This window comes from Ranitomeya variabilis, chromosome 1, assembly GCF_051348905.1.
Source record: "Ranitomeya variabilis isolate aRanVar5 chromosome 1, aRanVar5.hap1, whole genome shotgun sequence".
Lineage (NCBI taxonomy): Eukaryota > Metazoa > Chordata > Amphibia > Anura > Dendrobatidae > Ranitomeya > Ranitomeya variabilis.
In genome coordinates, this window is record NC_135232.1 from 945748793 (window position 1) to 945767499 (window position 18707).

The following is an 18707-nucleotide window of genomic DNA, read 5'->3' on the forward strand; positions in this document are numbered from 1 at the left end:
TTCTGGCTCTGCTATATTAGTCTGGCCTTTTCCGTAATTCAATGCCAGTTGTCAATTGTTGAGCTTGGAGTCATGGCTCTCTGAGGATTTCCCTGTCACTCTGACCATTTCAGCAAAGCTAAGTCCTTGCTTGTCTCTTTGCAGTTCACTTGTTGTGGACTTTGTTGTTTAGCACTTTCTATGTTTTGCTCATTTGTCCAGCTTATCAGTATGTATCTAATCAGCTAAGCTGGAAGCTCTGGGCAGCAGAGTTTGCCCTCCACACTTTTAGTCAGGTGTGGAGATTTTTGCATTTCTCTGCTGTGGACTTTTTCTAGTTTTTATTACTGACCGCACAGTGTTCTGTCCTGTACTAATTCTTTCTAGCTAGTAGTGGCTTCCTTTGCTAAATCTTGTTTCATACTATGTATGTCATTTCCTTCTCCTCTCACAGTCATTATTTGTGGGGGGCTGTCCTATCCTTTGGGGATTTTCTCTGAGGTAAGATAGCTTTCCTGCTTCTACCGCTGTGACGAGGTGTCCAGGGAGTGACAGGAACATCCCACGGCTACTGCTGGTGTCTGTGTTAAGATTAGGAACTGCGGTCGGTATAGTTACCACCAGCTCAGAGCTAGTCGCATGTCGCTCCTTAATCACCAGACCATAACAGTCGTGGGTCTTCCAGCATGACAATGACCCAAAACACACAGCCAGGGCAACTAGAAGTGGCTCTGTAAGAAACATTTCAAGGTCCTGGAGTGTACTAGCTTGTCTCCAGGCCTGAGTCCAATAAAAAATCTTTGGAAGGAACTGAAACTCAATGTTGCCCAGCGACAGCCCCGAAACCTGAAAGATCTGTATGGAGGAGTGGGCCAAAATTGCATGAATTACGTTAACCCCTTCCCGACATTTGACGTACTATCCCGTCGAGGTGGGGTGGGCCCGTATGACCGCCGACGGGATAGTACGTCATCACCGATCAGCGGCGCTCACGGGGGGAGCGCGGCCGATCGCGGCCGGGTGTCAGCTGCATATCGCAGCTGACATCCGGCACTATGTGCCAGGAGCGGTCACGGACCGCCCCCGGCACATTAACCCCCGGCACACCGCGATCAAACATGATCGCAGTGTACCGGCGGTATAGGGAAGCATCGCGCAGGGAGGGGGCTCCCTGCGGGCTTCCCTGAGACCCCCGGAGCAACGCGATGTGATCGCGTTGCTGCGAGGGTCTCCTACCTCCTTCCTGGCTGCAGGTCCCGGATCCAAGATGGCCGCGGCATCCGGGTCCTGCAGGGAAGGAGGTGGCTTACCGAGTGTCTGCTCAGAGCAGACACTTGGTAAGCCTGCAGCCCTGCACAGCAGATCGTCGATCTGGCAGAGTGCTGTGCACACTGCCAGATCAATGATCTGTGATGTCCCCCCCTGGGACAAAGTAAAAAAGTTAAAAAAAAATTTTTCCACATGTGTAAAAAAAAAAAAAAAAAAAATCCTAAATAAATAATAAAAAAAAAAAATATATTATTCCCATAAATACATTTCTTTATCTAAATAAAAAAAACAAAACAATAAAAGTACACATATTTAGTATCGCCGCGTCCGTAACGACCCAACCTATAAAACTGCCCCACTAGTTAACCCCTTCAGTAAACACCGTAAGAAAAAAAAAAAAAAAACGAGGCAAAAAACAACGCTTTATTACCATACCGCCGAACAAAAAGTGGAATAACACGCGATCAAAAAGACGGATATAAATATCCATGGTACCGCTGAAAACGTCATCTTGTCCCGCAAAAAACAAGCCGCCATACAACATTATCAGCAAAAAAATAAAAAAGTTATAGTCCTGAGAATAAAGCGATACGAAAATAATTATTTTTTCTATATTTTAGTTTTTATCGTATAAAAGCGCCAAAACATAAAAAAATGATATAAATGAGATATCGCTGTAATCGTACTGACCCGAAGAATAAAACTGCTTTATCAATTTTACCAAACGCGGAACGGTATAAACGCCTCCCCCAAAAGAAATTCATGAATAGCTGGTTTTTGGTCATTCTGCCTCACAAAAATCGGAATAAAAAGCGATCAAAAACGGTCACGTGTCCGAAAATGTTACCAATAAAAACGTCAACTCGTCCCGCAAAAAACAAGACCTCACATGACTCTGTGGAGCAAAATGTGGAAAAATTATAGGTCTCAAAATGTGGAGACGCAAAAACTTTTTTGCTATAAAAAGCGTCGCTGGTTTCACACTTGCGTTTTTGTCTGCAGCGTTTTTTGCACAAAAAAACGCATGCGTTTTTTCCCTATATTTAACATTGAAAACGCATGCGGTTTTTTTGTACGCGTTTGGTCGCGTTTTCAAACGCATGCGTTTTTTTTCTGCATGCGTTCATTTTCAGAAATACAACCTGCAGTATTTTCTTGCGTTTTTAAGCACATGCGTTTGTTTGCGTTAAAAACGCATGCATTTAAACACACTGAAAAGCCACCCACCACCATCAAGGTGATAAAGGGATCCAAACCCTAACCCTAACTCTACCCCTAACCTCACCCCTAACCGTTTAATGAACATTTTCTGACAGTCATAGTGCCACGTATTTCAGTGCCACGTATTTCAGTGCCACGTATTTCAGTGCCACGTGTTTCAGTGCCACGTATTTCAGTGCCACGTATCACATATTTCAGTGCCACGTATCACGTATTTCAGTGCCACGTATCACGTATTTCAGTGCCACATATTTTAGTACCACGTATTTCAGTGCCACGTATTTCAGTGCCACGTATTTCAGTGCCACGTATTTCAGTGCCACGTATTTCAGTGCCACGTATCACGTATTTCAGTGCCACGTATTTCAGTGCCACGTATTTCAGTGCCACGTATTTCAGTGCCACGTATTTCAGTGCCACGTATTTCAGTGCCACGTATTTCAGTGCCACGTATCACGTATTTCAGTGCCACGTGTTTCAGTGCCACGTATTTAAGTGCCACGTATCACGTATTTCAGTGCCACGTATTTCAGTGCCACGTATCACGTATTTCAGTGCCACGTATTTCAGTGCCACGTATTTCAGTGCCACGTATTTCAGTGCCACGTATTTCAGTGCCACGTATTTCAGTGCCACGTATCACATATTTCAGTGCCACGTATTTCAGTGCCACGTATTTCAGTGCCACGTATTTCAGTGCCACGTATTTCAGTGCCACGTATTTCAGTGCCACGTATTTCAGTGCCACGTATCACGTATTTCAGTGCCACGTGTTTCAGTGCCACGTATTTAAGTGCCACGTATCACGTATTTCAGTGCCACGTATTTCAGTGCCACGTATTTCAGTGCCACGTATTTCAGTGCCACGTATTTCAGTCACGTTTAGGGTTAGGGTTAGGGGTAGGGTTAGGGTTAGGGTTAGGGCTAGGGTTGGAGGTAAAGTTAGGGTTGGGGCTAAAGTTAGGGTTGGGGCTAAAGTTAGGGTTAGGGTTTGGATTACATTTACGTTTGGATTAGGGTTGGGATTAGAATTATGGGTGTGTCAGGGCTAGGGGTGTGGTTAGGGTTACCGTTGGGATTAGGGTTAGGGGTGTGTTTGGGTTAGGGTTTCAGGTAGAATTGGGGAGTTTCCACTGTCCAGGCACATCAGGGGCTCTACAAGCGCGACATGGCGTCCAATCTCAATTCCAGCCAATTCTGCGTTGAAAAAGTAAAACAGTGCTCCTTCCCTTCCGAGCTCTCCCGTGCGCCCAAAAAGGGGTTTACCCCAACATATGTGTTATCAGCGTACTCGGGACAAATTGAACAACAACTTCTGGGGTCCAAGTTCTCTTGTTATCCTTAGGAAAATAAAAATTTGGGGGGCTAAAAATCATTTTTGTGGGAAAAAAAAGATGTTTTATTTTCACGGCTCTGCGTTATAATCTGTAGTGAAACACTTGGGGGTTCAAAGCTCTCAAAACACATCTAGATAAGTTCCTTAGGGGGTCTACTTTCCAAAATGGTGTCACTTGTAGGGAGTTTCAATGTTTAGGCACATCAGGGGCTCTCCAAACGCAACATGGCGTCCCATCTCAATTCCAGTCAATTTTGCATTGAAAAGTCAAATGGCGCTCCTTCCCTTCCAAGCTCTGCCATGCGCCCAAACAATGGTTTACACCCACATATGGGGTATCATCGTACTCAGGACAAATTGCACAACATTTTTTGGGGTCCAATTTCTTCTCTTACCCTTGGGAAAATAAAAAATTGGGGGCGAAAAGATCATTTTTGTGAAAAAATATGATTTTTTATTTTTACGGCTCTGCATTATAAACTTCTGTGAAGCACTTGGTGGGTCAAAGTGCTCACCACACATCTAGATAAGTTCCTTAGGGGGTCTACTTTCCAAAATGGTGTCACTTGTAGGGAGTTTCAATGTTTAGGCACATCAGGGGCTCTCCAAACGCAACATGGCGTCCCATCTCAATTCCAGTCAATTTTGCATTGAAAAGTCAAATGGCGCTCCTTCCCTTCCAAGCTCTGCCATGCGCCCAAACAATGGTTTACACCCACATATGGGGTATCATCGTACTCAGGACAAATTGCACAACATTTTTTGGGGTCCAATTTCTTCTCTTACCCTTGGGAAAATAAAAAATTGGGGGCAAAAAGATCATTTTTGTGAAAAAATATGATTTTTTATTTTTACGGCTCTGCATTATAAACTTCTGTGAAGCACTTGGTGGGTCAAAGTGCTCACCACACATCAAGATAAGTTCCTTAGGGGGTCTACTTTCCAAAATGGTGTCACTTGTAGGGGGTTTCAGTGTTTAGGCACATCAGGGGCTCTCCAAACGCAACATGGCGTCCCATCTCAATTCCAGTCAATTTTGCATTGAAAAGTCAAATGGCGCTCCTTTCCTTCCGAGCTCTGCCATACGCCCAAACAGTGGTTTACCCTCACATATGGGGTATCAGCGTACTCAGGACAAATTGTACAACAACTTTGGGGGTCCATTTTCTCCTGTTACCCTTGGTAAAATAAAACAAATTGGAGCTGAAATAAATTGTGTGTGAAAAAAAGTTAAATGCTCATTTTTATTTAAACATTCAAAAAATTCCTGTGAAACACCTGAAGGGTTAATAAACTTCTTGAATGTGGTTTTGAGCACCTTGAGGGGTGCAGTTTTTAGAATGGTGTCACACTTGAGTATTTTCTATCATATAGACCCCTCAAAATGACTTCAAATGAGATGTGGTCCCTAAAAAAAAATGGTGTTGTAAAAATGAGAAATTGCTGGTCAACTTTTAACCCTTATAACTCCGTCACAAAAAAAAATTTTGGTTCCAAAATTGTACTGATGTAAAGTAGACATGTGGGAAATGTTACTTATTAAGTATTTTGCGTGACATATGTCTGTGATTTAAGGGCATAAAAATTCAAAGTTGGAAAATTGCGAAATTTTCAAAATTTTCGCCAAATATTCGTTTTTTTCACAAATAAATGCAAGTTATATCGAATAAATTTTACCACTAACATGAAGTACAATATGTCACGAGAAAACAATGTCAGAATCGCCAAGATCCGTCAAAGCGTTCCAGAGTTATAGCCTCATAAAGGGACAGTGGTCAGAATTGTAAAAATTGGCCCGGTCATTAACGTGCAAACCACCCTTGGGGGTGAAGGGGTTAAAATCATACAATGTGATTTCTGGTCTTTATTTTTAGATTCTGTCTCACAGGTGAAGTGTACCTACGATAAAAATTACACACCTCTCCATTCTTTGTATTTGGGAAAACTTGAAAAAATCGTTAGTGTATCAAATACTTATTTTCCCCACTGTGTGACTCTTCAAAAACTGTACTGGTCAGGGGCTAAATATTAGCAGAGAGCAGGTGCAAGTCACTATAGGACATGTAGTTTTGGACTCACTGCTGGTGCTCTGACAAGTTTGAAAATAAATCATGCATTGTGCGCACGATTCCCATTTTAAATAGTATATATTATTGTATTCTTTGTCTCCATCCATTCATGTATATTGATGCTGGCCCAGTGACAGACTCGGATACTATGACCTTTGAAAGTGATGAGAAATCTTTTCTGGTTGGATTCGCATAGATTTTTTTTATCTGTGTCTTTTGGGGGCTTCTTTGTACACACATAACATTTTGGTTGCAGGCCTTTTGTGAAAGTGCATGTCATAGGTTTAGCATGTTTCTCCATAGACTTTAATAGGAATTGTTTTCCACGGAATATAAATTATTGTAGGAGTTGCTGAGACTGCCTTTAAGAAATTACATCCTCAGCGATCCCCCTGCAGATCCTTATTTGGCAATCTCCTTTTCCTAACTGGTCTCTGTTTCCTGATCCTCTTTTAGCCAAAACATAACTGGAAATGCCAACTCAGCTAATCACTGGCCACACTGGTGATCCTCCTCAGCTGATCATAGACAGAGCAGGCATTTCAATTTCTGACTTAACAGACCCAGTACACCTCTGAAATGTCTGTCTCTTGGGGTGAAATGGAAGCCCCAGTTACAGTTGAAATCAACAATTAAAAGAATAATGCACAGATAAAATACCTTCAAAAGTCTTTAAGACTCAATGTGTAGAGTATTAAACACATTGTAATCCTCACCCATGAGGACTTAAAACAAGATATCTCGTATACATTATTTGGGACGTATTGTTTTCTGTCTTCAAGTACTATAAATAGCAGAGCCTTATTCAGATAAAAGTTTTTGTGTATTTTTGAACATTGAACCCTAAATACAAATAGACCCTTGTACTTTTAGCATGTAATAACTTCCTGATTTTGTTTCTACTTTTATATTCTTGTAGGTATTTTAGTAGAAATTACACAGAGGAATCTCGTTTATTACTGTCTCATTCCAATCATCCAAAAATTGGGTAAGAATATTAAAAAGTAACCTCTTTTCATATATTTGTATATATTGTTGTTTGTTTATATAGCACTATTGGTTCCATTGTGCTGTACATGGGAAGGGGTTGCATAAAAAATACAGATATCATTTACAGAAAACAAGCTAACAATCATAGGCTATTACAGAGGGCAGAGGACCCGGCACCTGCGGGCTTAGTGTCTACAGGATGGTGGATTTGGACACAGTAGATTGGGGTGTTGCAGCAGCTCCGGTGGTGGTGAGGCGGCAGCTCCAGTGGGGGTGAGGCGGCAGCACCGGTGGTGGTGAGGCGGCAGCTCCGGTGGTGGTGAGGCGGCAGCTCCAGTGGGGGTGAGGCGGCAGCTCCAGTGGGGGTGAGGCGGCAGCACCGGTGGTGGTGAGGCGGCAGATCCTGTGGTGGTGACGTGGTAGCAGGGTTATTGCAGTCTGTAAGCTTTCTTGAAGAGATGGGTTTTCTGGCTCCATCTGACGGATCCAAATGTGGTGGATAATCGGACGTTTTGGGGCATAGAATTCCAGTCACCTGTAGTAAAAAATTACTACAGACTATGGTTAATATGTGTGTCAATGGGGTAGCCAGGGAAATTCTGTTCATTTGGTCAGCTGACTAGTATGTTATATCACTGCTCAGCTTCAAATGGTTTAATTAGGACCTCAATATTGATGGTTTAGGATAGCCCCTCAATATTTGATCAGTGAGTGCTAAACTTCTGAGATCTGTTAATTAGTGATGAGCGAGTATACTCGTTGCTCGAGTGATCTCCGAGTATTTGTTAGTGCTCGGAGATTTAGTTTTTGTCCACGCATCTGCATGATTTACAGCTGCTAGCCAGCCTGAGTACATGTGGGGGTTGCCTGGTTGCTAGGGAATCCCCACATGTATTCAACCTGTCTAGTAGCCTCAAATCATGCAGCTGAGGCAAGGAAAACTAAATCTCCGAGCAGTCACAAATACTCAGAGACCATCCGTGCGTGCTCGGGAAAAGTCGAGCAACGAGTGTACTCGCTCATCACTACTGTTAATCTTCATATTGAAGAGGCATTGGGTCGTTTATACAGGCAGTGCTGCTTCTCCATACAGGGGGTGCCTAGTATACAAGCAAAATGGGTCTTCATGTGTAAAGAAAGAGGGGCACAATGTTGTCCTAAAGCATGGATTCTGGGCATTAAACACAGATCATCAGTTTAGTCGGAGAAGACCCCTTAAATTGGTTATATAGGATTATGAAATATCAATTTATGCTTTTGAGATATTATGACTAAAAAGGATGTTGGGTAAATTATATAATTTTTTTTCCCGCAGTAGACATTTTCCTTGATTGTGACTAAATGCATCTTCTGAACTAACTCCTTGGTGCTATCGATAGTCTGCTGGCATCTAATAGTTCTTTTTGCAGCTATTAATAAAGTGATAATTAATGAGGCTATGTTTTACAGGTATTCCTATGCTATTGTTGGCATCAATCTGACAGAAATGGCGTACAGTTTACTAAAGAGTGGTGCTCTGAAGTCTCACTTTTATAACATGGTTCCTGGATTCCCGGAGATGAAATGCTTTCATCAGTTTTTTTGTAAGCTGTTCTTTTTTTTGTATAATATTATTTATCTCCTAAACATTGTGTACAATCTATTAGTATATTGTGTGTATATGTATGTATATTTATTTGTACACACACACTTGAAGCAACATAAAAAATGTGCTGGCGGTGTAGAGGAAGAGCTCATTGAGATGAGTGATTGGCTGCAGCTGGCATATGTGTAGGTGGCATATGGTTGCTACAGCCATGTAAACAAGCACCAGGTAGGGGCACAGACATAGCGATGCTGAAGTAGTGAGGGATCTAACCGGTGTAACAAGAATATTTTCATTTTGTTATTTTAGAACATTGCCTTACTTTGGCCCAAATTGTATAATCTCGGAAAACATTGCTTTCCTCAAATAGTTACCGTAAATAAAAAGCAGACAAGAAGTCGTCTGTACTCCAAAATTATACCAATAACGGCTAAATCCCACATTGGAGAAAAAAAGCTCTCATACAGTCAAGAGATAAAGTCATTTTTATTTTTTTACCATTAACATGAATGTGGTGTAATTCAAAACCGCAACTAGTCTCACAAGCCTTTATATGGCTTTGTTGATGGGAAAAAAGTTATAGTTCTTGTAGGAGCATGTTCGCACAATTTTTTATTTTTTTTTTTCAAGTATTTTCAGAGCAGGTTGAAGCTGAAAAAAACCCCAAACGCTTGACTCTTCTTAATAATTTTATAAGAAAACAACTTCTTATTCGATCTTTTGATCATTTAATATTAGCTTCACTTTTCAGAAAACACTAAGCGTTTCAAAGAATTGACTGGAGCATTTTTCTGGCTTTTTCTGCTATGATGCTGTTTCATACTTTACAATAGAAGTGAATAAAACACTCCACAAAAAGCTTGGGACATCTTTTTAAGCATTTTGTAAGTATTTTTAGGCGTTTTCGTAGTTCTGTATGAAGTCCGCTCTGCTGGTGCTGCATCTAACATTGTGGTACAGTGAGTTAGAGGTTCAGGATCGTCCATGTACGTGGGACATTGTAGCAGCGAATCTCTGTCCATTTTGGAGCTGAGCTGACAGGGGATTGACAATTATAGAAGGAGCCTGAATACGGGAAACTTCTGAAAATTCCATATACAAGACATATAATGGCCATTTTGTCCAAATTGTCTAAAGAGAATTTAAAGCAGACTCCATACTTCAGGTAAAGGTTGATTTATTTGTCCAGACGTGTTAGGGTACCGTCACACAGTGCCATTTTCATCGCTACGAAGGTACGATTCGTGACGTTCTAGCGATATCGTTACGATATCGCAGTGTCTGACACGCAGCAGCGATCAGGGACCCTGCTGAGAATCGTACGTCGTAGCAGATCGTTTGGAACTTTCTTTCGTCGCTTGATCACCCGCTGACATCGCTGGATCGTTGTGTGTGACACCGATCCAGCGATGTGTTCGCTTGTAACCAGGGTAAACATCGGGTAACTAAGCGCAGGGCCGCGCTTAGTAACCCGATGTTTACCCTGGTTACCAGCGTAAACGTAAAAAAAACAAACAGTACATACTCACATTCCGGTGTCTGTCCTCCGGCGTCTCAGCTTCTCTGCACTGTGAGCGCCTGCCGGCCGGAAAGCGAACACAGCGGTGACGTCACCGCTCTGCTTTCCGGCTATGGTGCTTACACAGGGCAGAGAAGCTGAGACGCCGGAGGACAGACACCGGAATGTGAGTATGTACTGTTTGTTTTTTTTACGTTTACGCTGGTAACCAGGGTAAACATCGGGTTACTAAGCGCGGCCCTGCGCTTAGTAACCCGATGTTTACCCTGGTTACCCGGGGACTTCGGCATCGCTCCAGCGCCGTGATTGCAAAGTGTGACCGCAGTCTACGACGCTGGAGCGATAATCATACGACGCTGCGACGTCACGGATCGTGCCGTCGTAGCGATGAAAATGGTACTGTGTGACGGTACCCTTACAGTTCAGGTCTTCTGTGGAGCGATTATCCAGCACAAGCAGTTGTCAATGGCATTTATACCCACAATTCCACTACCAGTTGAGATATCAGTTTTACAAAAGATACAATTATATGCACATTATTTACATTTCATGAATGCATATGAATAAGGTGAGTCCCGAGTACACAATGTCAATTTCTCCTATAAAAAATGTACATGTGCACAGCAACCACTCCCCTTTGTCACTCAATGCTTAGGTGCCAGTAATAGCTAGATTACTATGGGCAGCAGAGCAAATTTTTGAATAAATCTCCCATTGCCCACCTCTCCCCTCACTGATGATAGCATCAGTCCACGGCACGGTTTCCTTCCCCCTCTACCCCTTCCCCACTCATCATTCTGTGGCACCCCTACCCCCGCTCATTAGCTCTTCATTCTGTGCTAAGTGCTCTGCATTACACATGTGGACACAAGCACACTGAAGTCCACTTTTACTGTACATTAGAACTTTTTTTCACACATGCACAGGAAGGCTTTTACATACCGTACGTACATATCAAAGTATGATATATACACACAAATGATTTTCTACAAACATATAATTTTATGTATACACACACATTTTACACACACACACACACACACACACACACACACACACACACACACACACACACACACACACACACACACACACACACACACACTATTATATACAGTTACCCACAGTTGGGCCCAGCAGCCCCCTATCCACAATATCCTTAGTCACTAGGTGCAGTTTCCTTTCCCAAAGTCGCAGCCGCCAATATAATTCCCCCATAGTGGTTACAAGCAGCCTCCTACCTATAATTGTCACAATACCCGCCAAAGAGTAACAACCGTGCAGTTGTCAGCTTAAAGGGAACCTGTCACCCCGTTTTTTGAAGATGAGCTAAAAATAGCGTTAAATAGGGCTGAGCTGGGCGTTACATTAGTGTCTCTTGTGTGCCTTTATTACCCACCTATGCTGCCGAAATACCTTTGTAAAGTCGCCGTTTTCTGCTGTCACTCACGCTGGTCTGGTCCTATGGGCGTGGTGACAGTGCTGTTTCTCCCCCAGAATCCTGCTCATCATTACGTTGGTGGCGTAGTGGTGTGCGCATGTCCAAAAGGCGAATCCACTGCCCAGGTGATGAAAAACAGCGCGATCTGCGCTATTCAGCCGTTTACCGGTGGGCGCGGCCATCTTTCCTGTGGCCGCGCGTGCGCAGATGGAGCGCTCTCCTGCCCAGGGCTTCAGGAAAATGGCTGCCGCGATCTCCAGCTATGCACGCGCGGTATTCCGCGGCCATTTTCCTGAAGCCCTGGGCAGCAGAGCGCTCCATCTGCGCACGCGCGGCCACCGGAAAGATGGCCGCGCCCACCGGTAAACGGCTGAATAGCGCAGATCGCGCTGTTTTTCATCACCTGGGCAGTGGATTCGCCTTTTGGACATGCGCACACCACTACGCCACCAACGTAATGATGAGCAGGATTCTGGGGGAGAAACAGCACTGTCACCACGCCCATAGGACCAGACCAGCGTGAGTGACAGCACAAAACGGCGACTTTACAAAGGTATTTCGGCAGCATAGGTGGGTAATAAAGGCACACAAAGACACTAATGTAACGCCCAGCTCTGCCCCTATTTAACGCTATTTTTAGCTCATCTTCAAAAAACGAGGTGACAGGTTCCCTTTAATATACACACATACTTCCTCCCTCCATCTCTACTCACCTCCATCCTGTGCTGCACCCTGTGTACCCCACCTCAGCATGCAGGTCACACAAGCTTGGAGCAGAGACACTTGTGTGAGAGAGATGTCGGCAGCCAATCAGCACTGAGCTTCCTGGCTGCTAAACGCTGATAGGCTGAACAAAGAAGCATCTGCCCCCGAGCAGCAGGGACTGAAGCTGCCTGAGGTCAGTGATTAGTTTGGCCATCTGTGCTGCTGCCGGTACAGCCCTAAACATCGGAAAGAAGGCGGCCAGTGTGGGGGGAAACATGTCCTTCCCACCACAGCCCAGCACTGTGAATTGATTATCTTAGTGACGCTCAGTAACCAAGGTATAGATGGTCTCCGGGGCTGCAGTGCTGGAGGGAGGCACGCTTTCTGCTTCTCTGGTAACTACAGGAGTAGCTGCGCTTCTTCCTCACTCAATGGACCCTGCTGGTTCTGTGTGAGTCTCCCAGCCCCTACTAGGCCCGGTCACCATCCCACTTATTCCAACTGCAATCTTTATGCTCCTGATGGTTTCCAACATTTCTGGAGATTTTTTAGTTCAGCTTACAAAAAAATAACCATCTAAAACGTAATCTTTATTGTAAATACTATAAAAGAAAAAAATAATCTATGCCAAACTAACGATGACTAGATACTCAGATATATCTTAGACAAATATATAAAACTAGATGGTAGCCCGATTCTAACGCATCGGGTAATCTAGAATATGTATGTAGTTTATTTATGAAGATCTTAGAATAATGCAATTTATACACAGGATTCGGCCGGACTGCGCCTGTCGCTGATTGTTCGCGGCCAGCCATGTAGTATACAACAGCCCACGTAGTGTATTGCACAGCCACGTAGTATATAGCACAGGCCGCGGAGTGTATAGCACAGGCCGCGCAGTGTATAGCACAAGCCGCGCAGTGTATAGCACAGGCCGCGCAGTGTATAGCACAGGCCGCGCAGTGTATAGCACAGGCCGCGCAGTACATTGCAATGTGGACATCATATCCCTGTTAAAAAAAAAAAAGAATTAAAATAAAAAATGGTTCTATACTCACCTTCCGTTGGCCCCGGATCCAGGCGAAGCATTTACCGATGCTCCTCGCGCGCTCCGGTCCCAAGAGTGCATTGCGGTCTCACGAGATGATGTAGCGGTCTCTCGAGACCGCAGTGCATGGAGCAGTCACCGGGGCGTCGCGAGGAGCAGGAAAGGCCGGTTCTGGATCCGAGGGGCCGACGGACGGTGAGTATATAACTAGTTTTTATTTTTTTAATTATTTTTAACATTAGATCTTTTTACTATTGATGCTGCATAGGCAGCATCAATAGTAAAAAGTTGGTCACACAGGGTTAATAGCAGCGGTAACGGAGTGCGTTACCCGCGGCATAACGCTGCCATTAACCCTGTGTGAGCGCTGACTGGAGGGGAGTATGGAGCGGGCCCTGACTGCGGGGAGGAAGGAGTGGCCATTTTGCCGCCTGACTGTGCCCATCGCTGATTGGTCATGGCCGTTTTGCCGCGACCAATCAGCGACTTGGATTTACATGACAGACAGAGGCTGCGACCATTAAATATCCGTGACAGACAGACAAACGGAAGTGACCCATAGACAATTATATAGTAGATAAAAGCTTATTACCACAAAAGTTACAGGTTATATTTTTGGGCATAATTTAGTATCTTTCCCTAGATGGCCGTAGCGCCCTACCTACCCGCGGAGGGTGGCACCATATTAATCATGCAGATGGCGTTCAGCGACTGCTGTCCCTGTCAAGTCCTATTAATTGCTAACCCTAAATGATACTAATTTTGCAGAATAATATAGAGCAATAGATTATTATTATTATTTATTGTTATAGCGCCATTTATTCCATGGCGCTTTACATGTGAGGAGGGGTATACATAAAAACAAGTACAATAATCTTAAACAATACAAGTCATGACTGGTACAGGAGGAGAGAGGACCCTGCCCGCGAAGGCTCACAATCTACAAGGGATAAGGGCTTTTCATATGGTGCTCATGTCCGATGACTTATAAGGTTTAAAAGGGCATAAATGAAATAGCAAGAAATTTAAACAAGTTTACTCCTTTTCATCTCTTCCTATATATCGCCTCGAATGTTTAGCTCGCCCTGCTTGTCCTGGAAATACCCCTGGTCCTCCTGAGATTGTTCACTTTTGGGCAGATTTTCGCTAACCCTCCACCTTTAAGTCTTGGGAAATCTTATTCTGTATTTGTCTAGGTCAGGGGTCCCCAACTCCAGTCCTCAAGGCCCACCAACAGGTCATGTTTTCAGGATTTCCTTAGTATTGCCCAGGTGATAATTGCATTACCTGTGCAAAACAAAGGAAAACCTGAAAACATGATCTGTTGGTGGGCCTTGAGGACTGGAGTTGAGGAACACTGGTCTAGGTGACCAGAGAACCAGAATGCTCCCGTCAGAGGTGATCCACTGTGGTCATACCGATCTGGGCCCATACCGATCTGGGCCCTTGGCTGTAATACATTAGCAGGAGCTATATATAAAGCCATTAAAGGAAAGTAACCCCATGATTGCCATGTTAGAGATTAGACAGGATTGGCACGGCGTAAATCTAAGTATACATATATATTGGACGCTTGGATGCTTTGCACCCATACGTGAATGACATGTTTACAGTGCTGCTCCCTCCTCTTTGTTCCAGTAGCCAGAAATAGTTCTGCTCCTTATGTACATATATGACGGCTTTTTCTGAAAAGGCACTTAATATAGATGGGTGTGTTTTAGAGTATATAACCTAAATAAACACATGGCAGTTGCTGACTTCTTACAGCACCGATGGAAGCTAGAACCGATTGATGATGTTTTACCACCTAAATGTCTGCAGACTTTTCATATCTAATGCAGTTCTGTGGGGAAAATCTGTACTTAAAACTCAGCGTACCCACATAAGAAGTTGATATTTTACATATTTGAAACGCCGCACCGCAGATCAGTTCAATCTGCTTGTGGAAAAAAAAAAGCACATCGGACATGACATTTCTATAAATACCATCCACTTTTCTGGAACTATAAGATGTTGCGTTTTTGCTGCATCAAAAACTCACTAAAAACTCATCATACGCACACAGCCCAATTGTTTTGATGTACGTGGGTGTAGGGGAACCCTTGGCTGTCATCCACCTAAAAGAATATGGAAAAAAACTTAGTTCAAATTGCCACTTTTTTCCTAAATAAAAAAGCACATTTGGTAGCTCCATCTTTCAAAATGCAAAATTATTCAACCCATAATTTAAATGCCATAAAGAAAAAGAATGAAAACTCCAGAATTTTGTTTTTCAACTGTCCAAGGAAACAACAGAATAAGAAGCGCTCAAAAAGACAAATGGAACCCAAAATAGTAATAATAAAATAGACAACTAAAAAACGATGGCGTTAAATTTTCACCATATCAATTCACTTGGAATTTTTTTCCCATTTTAAAGAACATCTTTAGGTAAAGTAAATGGTGTCTTTAAGAACTAGAACCCATCCTATGAATAACAAGCCCTCATATGGCTATGTATATGGAAAGAGGAAGTTGGGAAGTTTTCTTAGTAGGGGGTGCGTGAAAGTACAGAAAGGAAAACCGGCTTAGTCAGGAAGGGGTTAAACAATATTTTATTTAATCATTCTGCCTCCATCAACCTAAGGATATTTTTAATTAGTGCTGTATTTTATCTGCCCCTTTAAAGGGAAGCTGTCACCCCCAAAATCGAAGGTGAGCTAAGCCCACCGGCATCAGGGGCTTATCTACAGCATTCTGTAATGCATTCTGTAATGCTGTAGATAAGCCCCGATGTATCCTGAAAGATGAGAAAAAGAGGTTAGATTATACTCACCCAAGGGCGGACCCGATTCTGTTCTGGTCCGATGGGCGTCTAGTCCGATGGGCGTCTGGTCCGGTCCGGGGCCTCCCATCTTACGATCACGTCCTCTTCTTGTCTTCACGCTGTGGCTCCGGCGCAGGCGTACTTTGTCTGTCCTGTTGAGGGCAGAGCAATGTACTGCAGTGCGCAGGCACCGGGAAAGGTCAGAGAGGCCCAGCACCTGTGCACTGCAGTACTTTGCTCTGCCCTCAACAGGACAGACAAAGTACGCCGGAGCCGCAGCGTGAAGACAAGAAGAGGACGTCATGGAATGAAGATAAGAGGCCCCGGACCAGACCGCGATGCCCAACGGACCAGAACCGGACCAAGACCGCCCCTGGGTGAGTATAATCTAACGTCATTTTCTCATCTTTCAGGTTACATCGGGGGCTTATCTACAGCATTCCAGAATGCTGTAGATAAGCCCCTGATGCCGGTGGGCTTAGCTCACCTTCGATTTTGGGGGTGACAGGTTCCCTTTAAATTTGTAGGTTTTTTAGCCCAGGGGAGGTATGTTTCAGGAATATTAGGTTTAGGGTCTCTTCAGAGAAAGGTAAACCTTGTTATGGTTTTTGGTCTTTCTTTTCCTGCACCAAATTCATGGTTTCCATTTGCGCCTTTGTAAGTCTATTTTGTATATGTTGGCCTTGTTTTTCTTTGTATATATTAAGTTCTTCACTGTGGTCATGATTTAGGGTTTGCACAAAATTTGACGCAAATGTACTACAGAACCCCTCCCACCACTGGAGTGTTTTTTATAAGCCATAAAGATTTTGAACAATTTCTGCAACATTTTGAAAAAAGATGTAAGTTTTTGTTCTAAAAGTCCCAAAAATGGTTAAAGACAGAAAAAAAAATTTTTTGTACTAAATTCATGAAATGTGTGCACCCTTTAGACACCTTAAACTTCGGTGAATACCAAAAGATAAAAAGAGAAGCGACTGTAAAGAAAAAAAAAAAAAACATGAAAAATCGGGCCCTAAGTGCCTTCATTTTATAAGATTATTCTACACGGCAGTAATGTAGATTGCATATGTCGTGGCATATACAGGGTGCTGCCATATTCCTTGGTTTGCATATAGTGCGATCATTGCAGCATGCACCTTCCAGGTATTTTATTTTCTTATAGCACACCTCTTTTAAAGTGTATCTGACATTCTTTCTGATTTTGGTTTTAGGCTATCTTCTGTATGAATTTGACAAGTTCTGGTTTAAAGAAGAACCTGAGAGTATTATGCATTTCAACCAGTACAGAGAAAAGTTCCATGATCAGATCAAGCATCTCCTCAGCGACCCTGATGTCATACTGACTCTTTAACAGCACTACCATAATCATAATTTATGTATTCGAAGGCTCTGTCTATCTTGAATTATTTAATGAAAATGTCCTTTATGTATTGTTTTCATCATTGTGTATACTTGTTTTACTAAGGCTGACTGACAATCAGATTCTATGTATGTTTGTATGAAAATTGGGAAAAGTCATTGTCACCGGAATGGGTTTGCCACCACTCCCGAGTTAACCTACTCTTCATCTCCCACGTAGTCTGATGCTATAAACGAATATTATTTTTGGAGTGCTAATAGGGACGTCATTCATGTGTATGGTTTCAGAGTCTACCACAGCAAACTGTACATTTTTCCCTAGTAATATATAGAAGTTTGTCAACCCATCACATTTGTCCCAATTGACTCTGATCCTTCATCATGTAGGAAACCTGTCATGTACGATACTGCTATTATTCTGCAGATATATGGTTAATCTGCAGGTGAATGGTGTTAGAAAAGTGCATGACCGCCGTATTGAAAGTGCGGCACCTGGGAGAAAGTTTTTATTCCTCCTGGTAGCCGCCGGCTTTCAGTCATACAGGCATGCTAGTGCGTTTTCAGTCACTCCTCAGTACACAGTGATAAATAACTGTAAGCACACCCTGGCACTTACACTGCAGATCCAACTGTCAATTAATCACTGTAGAGTCAGCAGTCAATCAAGGTGCCAGGGCGTGCTTATAACAGTCACTTTTAGTGCTGTGAATGATGACTGTAACGGTGGCGGCAAGCCTGTAAAACTAAAAACCGGCATCTCCCGGCAGGAATAAATGTCATTTACTCCTGGGAACCACACTTTCAGTAACACAATAAACCCGCACATGAACCTAATCTCGGCAGGCTAATAGTGTTATCTGACCGCACATGTTCCCTTTCACCCCAGTAATCTCATCAGTCCATTAACATTCTGGATTCAGGCGTTATATTAATAGGTTTGTATGTTTACCACGGGTTATGTCTATTTTCCATGTTAGTAGTGGTCTCCAAGCTGTTTTGCAGTACCTGTTGCAGTTTTATCTGAATGAAATGAAATCTCACCAAGACGTTTCATCTGGTGTTGGTGGGCTCCATCCTATGAAAGAGTGGATGAGGTCTGGATAGCGTACCTGCAATAAAAGGACTAGGGTGCGCTCTAGGACAAGCAGCTCACTACATTTTAACTCGGTCAGAAGATCTGTTTATGTGACATACACATTTCAAAGAGTTTTATTTTTCCTGAATTTGCTGTATGTGTTAACTAATTTCTATCCTTTATATTTCCATTCATGGGCACATACCTCAAACTACTCTTATGGTTATGATGTAGTTAAATGCTGATGCTGTCTTTGAGTAAGCACTCTTAAGAAAAATAATAACATACAAGCATTTGAA

General features: G+C 43.1%; 1 protein-coding gene across 2 annotated transcripts in view; it reads left to right on the forward strand.

The window, feature by feature from the left end:
- The window catches only part of ELMOD2 (ELMO domain containing 2), a 46898-nt gene extending 28191 nt beyond the window's left edge, over nt 1-18707 (forward strand). For both annotated transcript variants that reach the window (XM_077279232.1, XM_077279231.1), the window contains exons 7-9: nt 6794-6862; nt 8314-8447; nt 17186-18707. In XM_077279232.1, coding sequence (XP_077135347.1) covers nt 6794-6862; nt 8314-8447; nt 17186-17325 — 343 coding nt within the window. In that variant the 3' untranslated portion in view covers nt 17326-18707. The remainder of the gene's footprint in view (nt 1-6793; nt 6863-8313; nt 8448-17185) is intronic.